We start from the raw sequence: 12,313 nt of genomic DNA on the forward strand, positions 1-12,313 counted from the left end.
CAGAACCAGGCAGGAGGGCTGGGGGGGGGAGGGAGGGAGAGAGAGAGAGAGAGAGAGAGAGAGAGAGAGGGGAGGGGGGGCTACTTCCACAGTGATTAGAAACCCAGAGCGAGTCAAAGTGGCTCCGCAGCCCAGTTGCTATCTCATCAAAATAAGACTTTTGGGTTTGAGGAAAAGCAGAAAGAGGAGGAGGAGGAGGAAGAGGAGGAGGAAGAGGAGGGAGCCTGGTTGTTTGGAGATGGGGGGAGATGGGGGGTGAATAATGCCTAGACTTTCTCAGGAAGGCATGTAGGCTGTCGGATCCCTTGCTGGAGAATGTCAGCCGGGTGCTTGTCACACACGTTTGCCAAAACAAAACGACAAAGATTAAATCTCGGTGTTTTCATGTAAAGATTTTCCATTGGAGCCGGTTAGGCCCCGGTGTTGCCGTCACTTATCTCTCCATTGTTGTTGCGTGTCTTCTTCTTCTTCTTCTCTCCGTTCTGTCTGAGCTGGGCGGACCGGGAGGGAGAGCACCGTTTGTTTGCCTCCTTTTGTGTTGCATCTCGGGTTGATAGCACTGAGGCCATCGAGGTAATGACATGGGTTTTACACTTAGGAAATCATTTTCATATCCCGCAGCAGCGAGAGCCGTAATAACAGCTTTTGATAACCGACAATCAAAGCTCCATCAGCCTCCTAGAGTGCTTCCTCCACGCAATCCTCTGGAGGGAAGGGAACGAGTGGGAGGGAGGGGGTTAAGAGGGAGAGACGGAGGGGAGTCATGTGTGTGGGTGGGATTGGAGAGAGAGAGAGAGAGGGGGGGGGGGTGGAAGTGCTAAAGTTTTTGTTGCCATCGGAAGCAACAAGTGCAGCCGGGGCCGTGGGGTCGACGTGTTTACACATGATATAATTGATTGCTCTTAAACGGCACTCTGTACATGGGCCCGTGTGTCCCAGCAGCCCCCCCCCTTACTCCCATTACACAGTCAGAGACAAATGCCCACCAGCCGGGGACACACACAACACACACACTCACACACACACACACACACACAGGCACTCTGCTCGAACACCTTGGAGGCGTGGATAATCACAAGGATTTATTGAATGGTGGTGGTCGCTCCTCACTCTATCAGGTCCATCTATACAGGCCTGGTGATGAATGGGACTGCCACGGTGGCTGAGGACTCGAAGCCGCGGTACGAAGCCGCGGAATGAGCCCCGGTGCCGGACCTGTCTGATGACCCCCCCGAAGCTGTAGGAGAGGAGATGAATGGCCGATAGCCCTCGTTCTCTCTCCCGGCAAAGAATTGAGCGGGAGAGAGAGCGAGAGGGAAAGTGAGACGCACTTTACCGGCGCCGGAGGATGATGCATGTCAGGACTGGAGACTGTCAAGTCACACGAGGCCGTGCTCGTCCTGGTCGGTGATGGACGGCCCGGTGGTGGCCGAGCAACCAGGCCAACTAGCAACCGTGCAAATAGAAACACGGACAAAACAAGGATTTATTTTAACGTCTTTATGGTTTAATGTGTGTATTATTAACATGTATCCCTCTGCATCTTTTCTTATCAACCTATTTTTATCTTGCTTGAATAGAACTTTTTGGCAAATCTGCGGTTAAGAAAGTCTCCTTCGATCGGAGCAACAGTATTAGCAGCACTTCTTTGCACTGTAATCATGGATGATAACAGTTAGCTACTTCTGATATCAAGGAAAATGTATAAATTTGATTATTATACAAGAAAATAGGAAATTGTCTTGATCACGAACAGCAGCTGATTACAGCGGTAGTGCAGTAGTGATTTGTGACCCTGAGAATAAAAGGTCCAAGTTATGACAGAAAATATGCTTAACTGAGCATCATGGTGGCATCGAATGTGTTTTCTGATCTGAATCTGTAACCTGAATCTGAATCTGATCATATCTGTGTTCTCCTGTAAGCTGCCAAAATACAAAAAAGGCAAAAGTACCTCTATAATATTTATTTTTTGTCTAGAAAAACACCACTCACGTGAATTAATGAACTAGCTTTGTCATAATCAAGCAACATGGAATCATGTTTTGTTAAATCAAAGGCAAAGCAGTGGTTTCAAAGCAACCAAACCTAAAAGAGGATCTGCTTTTCCTCATCGAGGTGATGCTGCCGTCGCTTAACACTTTCCGATGAAAAGCAATAACCTCTTTTAACAAGTATCAGCAGCTGCAAATCAGAAAAAAAAGCTGCATTTGTTGGTGACAGAATCGAAAAAAAAATATATATAAAAACACTAGAAAAAGGAGCGAATGAACCAATAAATACCAGAGTGTAAAATGTCAGTCTCTTCTATCTCTGACCATTTAGAGGAAGTGTCAGGGGCAAACCTGTGAAGGGAAGAGCGAGTCCACCGAGCAGATGAAAACAAATGGACAGGCGGTTCATTGGAAGAGCCGGGGCAGGGGAGGTGGAACTGGTTAAATCAATCTTTCATTTCGTTTCCACCAATATGCTGTGTGGTGATTGGGGTCAGAGTGACAGGTAGAATGACCCCCTCACCCTTCACCGGCCTTAACACACACACACACACACAAACACACACACACACACACACACACACACACAAACCCACACACACTCATCTCCACCGTCAGACTCTGTCTTTTATGTTCAGCTTCCCGGGGAAAACGCCTGTGGTTAGAGGTTGTAAACGAGAAGATCACACGCCCTCATTTACCGACGCGGACACAATCTCTCCAGGAGCAGTGGGAGGTTGCCACGGCGATTCCTCAACTTCAATGCTCCCCAGATGGCCCGAGCGGCGCCGTCATTTGTCGCCCAAAAAACCTGCACGTGTCGTACTCAACTCGGGGTGTTACCTCGAGTGTAAATCAAACTGTGACGCTTGACTTTGTGAAATGGTTGCTGTGTTTTCTGAGCCACATACAAGGGAGATATATGAGAACTGAGATCTAGCGATGGAGTTAGGGGGGGGGGGAACACAGGGAATAAATCGCAGCCCCTCCTGACATTCCCGTCCTCTGGCTGAGGAGGAGACGCGGAAATGTTCTGGAGCTGGAGTTATAAAACCAGACTGAATGAGTGCTTCCTGGATGCCTTGCAAGGGGAATGGGACATCTATAATTCAGCAAAAGGCTGGAGAAAATGTGTGACAAAAAAATTACGGCAGATAGAGCATGAATAATTAATCACGGGGAAGAGAAACATTTAAAGACCTTGAGAAGCATTTCAGTCCAAATTTAAAAACAGCAGAATAAAAGGATCTTGCCGAGCCTGACTAAACTAAACTACCGCTGCTTATCATCCTCCCGAGGTTTGAGAGTTGAGGATACAAACAACCTCAGGGATAAGTGTTTGTGAGGAGCTGAAGAGGCGGCTCCAGAGGAAGAGGAAGAGGAGGAGGAAGAAGTTTATGTGGATGTCGCCAGAGTATTGTTTGTGCACATCTGTTCTCAGAGTCCCGATTCCTTTGTGCTGGGGGAATAGAAAGATGGATTGATGGAGAAGAGGGAAATAATAAGAATGAAGAAATATAAATGCACTGTCCCTCACCGTCTCCATCTTTTTCCCTTTGCAGCAGCAGCAGCAGCTTTTTGAAGACGCGTCCTTGAGAAGAACACAATTTGCCTTTTGCCGAGCCAATATCATAGAAAACAATTTGCCATTCTACTTCCACGTGATAAAAAAATACTTTTTTTATTGTGGTCCTCCAATAACCTTCCCCCGTACGCCACAAACTCAATCTAGCTTGTTTTCTCTGACTGACAATGGAACACAAATTCAATGGGACTCAAACCAAGGCTTTTCATTTTCCTCGCCACGGGCAATATAGAAACCCTACAGGTCACATGACTGCCAGCTATTGTGGGTGACAGACCAGACCAGTGTTGTCTGAGATGGGGCGAGGTGAGGAGGTGAAGTTCTTTTCACCGGCTCCAGGCAACAATGGCATTAATTAGACGCATCAAACCCAGCAAACCTTTTCCTTTTTCCCTTCAGACCCAGAAGAGACGGATCAACTCAATCTTAGCCTGATAAAGACGGGGGGGAAAGCAAAGCTCCAGCTGACAGATCCTCACTCTCCTCTTTGTTAATACACCGTTAAGGCTTGGGGAGAATTAGCAAGACGAAATATCCTGACTCCCTTAAGTGAAATAGTATAAACTGATGCAGCTGAGCTTATCAGCAGGTTCACAATAGTCCTATTTCTGTCTTTCAATGTAGTTCAAGGTTCCGTTGGTCAGTTGTAAATAAAGTCGTCTGGAGAATAAAAGGTTGATTCTAGGTCGGCTAGGGCCTAATGGAAATCTGGCCAAATCAAAACAATAATAAAAGACCTAGTTTGATGATGTCGTTAAGCAGCCTGGGCATTTCATGTTCAAGGAGGAGTGATGTCTACGTTTTATTAACATTCTGCAGCTTTTCCTTCATCATTCGTCATTTGAAGTCATAGCAGAGACTGAAAAAGTCCCAGGTAAAGATGATATGATGGAATTAAAAGGAAAAATCAAACGTCATTTCAACGTTGAATGAAATTGGGGATTTCTCTGGGTTTCAATATTGCTTGAAACAGTTTGGATGATGTAAACACACGAGTCACCTATAGGTCAGATGGTTTCAAATGAAGAATTGTTACATATTTTCTCTTTAAGAATATATTGGAGGAAGAAGTCTTTACATCAGGTAAATCTTTACCTTATTATTCTCAAGGCTTAAGGGGAAGATATGTTTTCAGGGAAGTGGAAACATTCTGATTTTTGTATTATGTTGTCACTCATGTAACAGCAACAACTTTTTAAGGTCGGGCAGTTTTGGTATTGTTCAGATTTTTCTATGCATGATACAAATCCATACAGCAGCGCTTTTATAATACAGTTCATATACTTTGGTTTTTGTTATCCTCACACTGCGACTCCACAGGTGAACTCAAATCATTTCCTCTTTATTTCCAATAGAATATTATTCTCTATAACCTTTGCCTGCTGTTAAACCTACATTGTATTACATTTTTTATTTATCCATGTTGAGAAACTAACTAAAAGGAGGAAGAAATATACTGAACATTAACATTCACCATATAACTGAGACAAATAACCGTACAGTTAAATTGATTTTACCACCACTACCTTCTCCATGTTGCCAGACAGTCAAAATCCGACCTGGTCTTTTACAAATTAACCAGGAAGCTAAATGCAAATCACAGACCTTGGTGTGGGTGAACATAATTGTGCAGCTCCTCCCTCCTCTCCACTGCTCCACACGGCCGTTTAAGGGAAGGCTGATCCCTGATTAACGCTGATTCCCTCGTGGTTATCAGCCCTCAGTGCAACAGAATGGCAAAGTAAAAACAAACAGATGAGACTACTCCCACGTGGGACCCGGAGCGCAGATGGAGACAACTTATAGATGGCGATGTGGAGTTTGGCAGAGGCTGGAGTCGGAGCAGGTGTTTGGACCCGGCATGGACATCGTGTGCTGACATTTTTTTTTATAAAGCGCCCGAGAGCCAGTGGGACGGCAGAGGCCATCGGGTGGAGATGAGGCTTCGCAGCACAAACTGTTCATCTACCATGGAAACTGTGAAAATAACTCATACTGACATCACCCTGTCCAAATCAACATCTCACAATATTAAAAGGACACGTTATGCTCATGTTGAGATGCATATTTTTCATTTGGGGTTATTATTTGAAAATGTTTACATGCTCCCTTTCCTCAGACTGCCCATCGCTGCAGCACCTCTTTTCAGCCTCTGTCTGAAACACAGGGCTGATTAGGGAACTTTGAAAAATAACAGTTTTATTTGAGTAACAACCTTCTCCCAGTCTGAGCCTTGGGATGGAGCGCTGCTGCAGAAAAATCCACATCCAATACATCTGTGTTTGTCTTAACCCAAAGCAGATTGAGATGTGAGGAAGAAAATCTCCCGGCAAATACTTTCTCCACACAGATCTGAAGTGGAACTCAGACGAGTGGTTGTTGAAAGTTTCCCTCTCCGCCTTCCCCGGGCTGGAAGTGGTTTCTCGGCGTGAGACGGACTCTCAGTGGTGTTGCTGAAATGCGGCGCACCCTGCTGTGATCCTGGGGCACCACCTGATAATACAGTGTCTTCCTTGGAGAAGCACTTACCGAGCGTGGAGGATTCTGAAGTGGTAAACAACTTCACGCAGACACACATTTCACATGCATGGGGAACACAATCCGCCGAACGCTTTTCTCTTTCAGCTCGTGTTTGCCGGGTCATTTCGACCACGTAGGAAAGTGGTGGAAAGAACAAATCGAGAGCGGTTGAGATATCCCACATCGACAGTCCAAAGACACGAGGATATGCAGGAGCTAAATGTTTGTCTGGATCCCTCTGCAGAACCCGGTGAAACCTACCAATAACCCCGGTAAAGCAATCACAGAGCCTTGGATAAGACATTCTTTTGATGTTCACTAGTGCTTCATGAGAAAGAAAAAAAAGCAGAGGCTTTCAAGGCTGCCCTTTTCTTCCTCCTGCGTCGGAATTGAATTGGTGGCGTCCTTGCATTATACATCCCCCATTCTACGGAAGATTGAATTAAAACATCCTTTGTCATCAGAAACATTGCTCAGTTTGCCGAAGTGACCAAGGCAGCATGGCTATGAATAATTATGCGGGAGACATTGGTCTAAAGTGGCCACAGATTTTTCATTAGCGCCTCCAGACAGCGGTGCAGGGAGAGGGCGGGGGGGTGGGTGGGGTGGGGCGTGGGGTCTCCGGGCCTGTCTGGATCAACAGTGATGTATCACACAGCCCGGTGAGTCTCAACCGTTCAATTAGGAGCTCTGCCGAGGCCCGGCCTCCGTCACCGGGAAACACCAGCGGCGAGCCGGACAAGATCAAGAGCCGCTTCCTCAAACACACTTCAGGAGCCGGGGCACATCAATCCCCCCCGACGGTGCCCAGCAGGGTGGGCCGAGAGGCAGGACCCCCCCCGCAGACGCTGGGGTCCGGCTCTGAAGGCTGCACAGGTGGGAGCCATTCATTCCTATCAGCCCGGGCTAAAAAATGAATAAGCTCTGACCTTCACAGTGGGAGGACGGGGGTCACACGGCCAGCAGGGGGGGGGGGGAAATCTCATTTTCATCAGCATTTCTCTGGACACCAAACAGCATTAGCCCGGGAAACTGCTGAGGCCAGGGTTTGTTTTTTCCCTTCCTGGTTCCACAGCACGGGGACTGAGCTGGTTAATGTTGTGCGAAGGGCAATTTGTACGATATCATCAGGCGCTCTCACAGTGTTTGTGTGCTTGTTTGAGTCTGAATGGGGCGGCAGCATTACAGCGATATTATGATCCAGATTTAAGGTGCCACTCGGCTTCTCACACGATATCAATCTGTGTTGCTGGCGGATTAAGAAGCTCACGCGGCGTTGGGAACGAGAGTTAGCCGGAATAAACAAGCAGTTACAGAGTTAACCATGTGGTGGGGCAGTTTTCCGCTCTGTGTGCTGAGCCAACTATAAATCATATCAATTATTAGGACGTGTGGCTGCTCCACATAGCAGAGGAAGTTACTTCAACTTGCTTTCCCCTCCCTCCCATTGGTCCACATGCTTTATCAGACTTCTATTACATATGAGACTTAAAGTGTAGCTCACGCTCTGAGCCACTGAGAAGTTTGAAAAATGCTAAAACCTGGACAGGGGACTCGTGGGACGAGGGGGGGGCGGAGCTGTGTGTGAAAGTGACAGTGACACATTTTTCCGGCCATGAAAAACGGGCCGCGGGACAGAATCGTAAGGCACCACTGCTACAGAGCTGGAGGACTTCCCCCTTACAGAATCCCCCAAAGTGGGCTTTAGTGTGGTGGAGGACCGAGGTGGACCCGAGCCACTTCAGTCCGAGGTCTTCTACCCACATGTGTGAGTCTATCTCCTTTATAGACCGGGTTTGCTATAGGTGTAACGGTGTAAATATGTTGATAGTTAAAATCCTGTCCAACGTGGAACTGCAGTCATAGTTTTTTTATGTATTTCTTTTATTTTGCCGTGTTTATCTTATTTTGAAGGCCCACAACGGGAACTTCTGGGGATTTTTTACCTCAGACGCAGATTCCCCATCTCTGAGTAAGTTGTGTCGCTCTGTCTGTCAGTGTTTTAGTTGATTTTGGTTAATTTAGTGTTTAAAACATGTTTAGTTATATGCAACTTTTGTAACTTTTATTTTATAGATGACTGTGTCCTGTGTGTTGTTGCAGGTATGTTGTTCATAGTAGTAAATTGTAAATCTACACGATCACGTGTTAGTCAGATGCAGATTCCCCAGCTCTGAATGACTGTGTCCCGTGTGTTGTTGCAGATGACACAGAAAATAAAGTTTAAACTATTTTACCAAGCCTGAGTCATGAGAGATGAATGAAGAGAGCAGCAGTGCAAACACAGACCGTCACATAGGGAAGAACCAAAGGTAACGCTAAGCTATAGGAATAAGACCAGAATACAATTTGTCTATAAACACTATTTCCTGATAATGAACCTGCCCATTAACTTTAACATAAATGCCATGAGAGAGAGGCTTCTGCTTGACTCTATGTCAGCATTAGTCCCACAAGGTCCAACATGACACACGTTTGGTAAGAATAAGAAATGAAAATAACTGTATTTCATCAAAGAACAGCTAAAAACCCACACATTCACGTCTGCAGTATCTCTTTAAAAAAGGTCTAAATGTTCCAGGAGCATCATTTAGAAGAGAATTAATGTCCATGTCCTTGAAAATCTTAATGAAGATCTAAAGGTGAAAACAAAGAAAGCACAGAGGAGCTTTGTCTACTATAGAAAAAAAATAATTACCTAAGCTTACTAGCAATAATATTTGTTGGGAAATTACGAGCTGCAGTTATTTTCCTCACACGGAACGAGGCTTTAGAGAAAACACAATGGACCTTCGTTAACAATGGAGCCCTGACGACTATTTGTTTATTACGTGCAGGGGTGATTTGTAAAAATAGGAAAAGTTTTCATGATGTTTGATTTGTATAAAGTACATTAGGAGCGGTAGGAACACAATAACACACAAAACAAAACGCAGAATGAAAGGACTGCTCGATCTGCTCTGACCACTCTTTTCACACGATCGTTGTAAATTTCAGTGTCTCTCTCTCTGTTTGTTTAAGTGTGTGTGTGTGTGTGTGTGTGGGGTGGGGGGGGCGCTTTTGTTCTCCGTGCTGCGCGGCGGTAATTGTGTTGGAACTGTGAAGCAAAGTGCTGACGGGGAAAGTGAACCTCGTTTTTCAGCCGTTAGCCGTAACAGAGATGTTATCTTCAGCTCTAGATGCAAAGCGCCTAATGGCCCCACATTGTAGCCCACTTACCAACTCATTCATCCACATCACACACACGCACACGCACGCGCACACACACGCACACACACACACACACACACACGCACACACACACAGAAGGGGGTTCACTTAGGTCATTCGTATTGTACATGTGCTGAACTCACTGGTTATTGCTGTGTTCTACAGGAGGAAACAACGCCATGAGTAGCGCCACCTGCAGGAAACCATTAAAACTGAAGCTCCCCCCCCCCATACAGAGCATTTATATACGTCCTACTTCATTGTTACCTTGAATACCTCATGATGTATGCCACGAGCATGTGTTGACATAGCAACCATGGATTTGGTTTGCCTTAAAGTGGCTTGCATTGTGCGCTCGCGTCCTTCACCAGTTCAATTTGTATCTAATAGAGATGTCCTCTTCAGTCCCGACATGTAAACTTTGTTAAAAGAGCCCGAGTAAACTTTGCCGGGATGCTTTGTAAAGTACAAGGTAACAAGGCTTTCAATGGGTTTATAAGTGGCGTGCCAACGTATTATTTATCCTCCCAGTAGATTTAACATCTGAATATGAATGGATGACTGCGCAGTGGTTTCCATTTCTCGTTCTCTTACAAAGACGGCTTAGATTCTGATTTATGTGTTCTACAACTTGTCACAACTGGAACAGCGTAATAAATTAAGCCTGTGACACTATAAAACAACAAGGTATTATTTTTCCTTTAAATCCCAGCGGTGCTCTTTAGGTAATTGTGTTTTGTGGCCTCACCTGCACATCTGGTCCTGGCCCTCAGCGGGGGTCCCGGGGCTCCGGTGCCGCCCTCCAGAGGTCGGGTCAGCAGGACGCTGATCTCGTACTCGGTGTCCGGGTCCAGGTGGCCGATCTTGTGTGTGGTCTTGTCCACGGGCTGCAGGTCGTACATGGTGCCCGACACCGTGCGGTACTCCACCTCCCGGTCGATGATCGGGCCGTCGCCGTTGATGGAGTTGGCGTTCAACTGGATCCAGAGGTAGGTGGCGCCGACAGCGGTGAGCTGGGGGGGAGCGATAGGCACGGGGGGCTCTACGGAAACAAAAAGTGTTCGATGTTAGATGTTTGAAAACCACATTATAAATGGTGAAAAGTCTGTCATTCCCACAAAATAACTGTAGATAGGTTCTCAGACCAGAGCACACGTCGAGTGTCTTCACGTTTTGCAACAAAAAAGGTGTTTAACGAGAACCAGGCAACGATCAATGGCTCCAGCTGCGTAAATGAAACGTCTCATCCTCAGCAGCACAATGACCGACTCGTGTAATCACACACGTCTTTTGAAAAGTGTCGGCAACTTCCAAGAGAGGTGTAAGTGAAGTCACCCAGACCTTGGGTGACTGCTGCTCTCATTGAACAACATATTGATTTTAATCAGAGGCCTTCGATGGAAAAGACTCAGGTAATTGACAACTACAGTAGCTGTCATCTCTCTCTCTCTCTCTCTCTTTTGAAATCAGCAGCTGGTTCAGTCTCTCAACTCTTGACGGTTTCAGGATTTAGTGATTTCTATTAAAAGCCAACAAGAACTGATGAGAACACCTGAAACTTAACTGTGTGCATGTTAACGATGATCAGACAATGGCGTGTGGATATCAAACAAGCAATTAAACATTAACACGTTTAGCAGTGAATGGTTTACGAAGGTTCGGTCTGACAGCATTTTCTCCATCCATCCTTTATCTATACTGCTTATATAATTTCACTCAAGTTATATATTTATATACATATTTTAAACTGAGAGGAACAGTAACTGCGTACTTTCAGACCGGCTCTGGTTCCATATTCATTTTCTGTACGTTTCAGAAAATCTTAATATAAAAAAAGAGTTTCAAAAATATTGTAAAACCAAAGAAGGTAAAAGTAAAAGACTGTGTAATTAAGAAACAAAAAAAATAATTAGAAAGGGAAATTGTGGTCGCTGTTGAGTTAAGTGGAGTCAAGGTAAGTGCAGTACTTGAGTAATTGTACTTAGTCACTTTTAAAAGCAGGGTAAGAGTTGACAGTAACATTTTAAGAGAAACAATGTCCCTTGTTCAAACTGTGTCAAGATGTTTTATTCCTCCACAATGTAAAATCAAACTCGAGTGGGCAAATGAGTACTTGAATTTAAACCTTTGTAAAAAAATTTCACTGAATAGATCCAACAACGTGAGGAAGGACGGCTTGATCTGTGTCGACGCCCTCGTGTCAACCAGACTTCACAGTGTTTACAAGTGTGAGAAACGTGGCTCGGACTCTTTTGTACAAATATTAAATGGAAACAGGGAAATAAAAAATAAAAAAATCAGCATAACAAGGAGTTTTACACTTCAGTTGTATCTGTTTGGATTTTTCTGATTTAAATATTCAAGTTCCTCTTCAGCTTCAGTTCTTTTCTTTCAGACGCTTGTGGTGTTCGACCTCAACCTTGAAGCTGACCTTTTTTTTATTCCCGCTCTGTTATGTTGCCAATATTTGTCTAATTCTGCCGAAACCTTGTGCCATTTCTGTTTTAATGAGGCCTCTCGAAATGTCAGACAAGTAATTTCAACTGCGGTGTATATCCAGGATGGAATTATTATATAACCCAGTAAAAAGGACAATATCAGCTGAAACGCTGGTAATGGAAATGTCTGCAAGAAAAAGTTTGAGACGGTTTTGCAGATAAAGTCGTCACGATGAGGTTCGGAACATTTGAAAGTCTCTCGTCAATACTTCAGTAACACAAAGATGAATTATTCCTTTAATAAATCCATGTTCTGTTTGTTCTAATTTAAAAAGGACAATAACAACCTCTGGTGTCAATCACAGATGACTTGTCTCTACTTCCTCTCGCTATCCAGAAAGGAAGCCAATATATTCCGGATACGAACGCTGCCATCTTGAGCCAAGGATGTTATTTGGAACCAAACTCTGTGCAGTAACGATCCAGGACTGGAGCGGTGGGAGTGAGATCCTGCCGACACGCAGGCTCCAACAATGGCGCACACCCCCGCCAAGGCCCGAGAGTCC

The 12,313-nt window shown here is 45.1% G+C and overlaps 1 protein-coding gene across 1 annotated transcript in view; it reads right to left on the reverse strand.

Annotated features, from left to right (window-relative positions):
• The window catches only part of LOC133017819 (receptor-type tyrosine-protein phosphatase mu-like), a 171,993-nt gene that overhangs the window by 88,977 nt on the left and 70,703 nt on the right, over positions 1 to 12,313 (reverse strand). Inside the window, exon 7 of the mRNA XM_061084029.1 lies at positions 10,058 to 10,351. Within this exon, the coding sequence (XP_060940012.1) occupies positions 10,058 to 10,351 (294 nt within the window). The remainder of the gene's footprint in view (positions 1 to 10,057; positions 10,352 to 12,313) is intronic.

Source organism: Limanda limanda, chromosome 13 (genome assembly GCF_963576545.1).
Source record: "Limanda limanda chromosome 13, fLimLim1.1, whole genome shotgun sequence".
NCBI lineage: Eukaryota > Metazoa > Chordata > Actinopteri > Pleuronectiformes > Pleuronectidae > Limanda > Limanda limanda.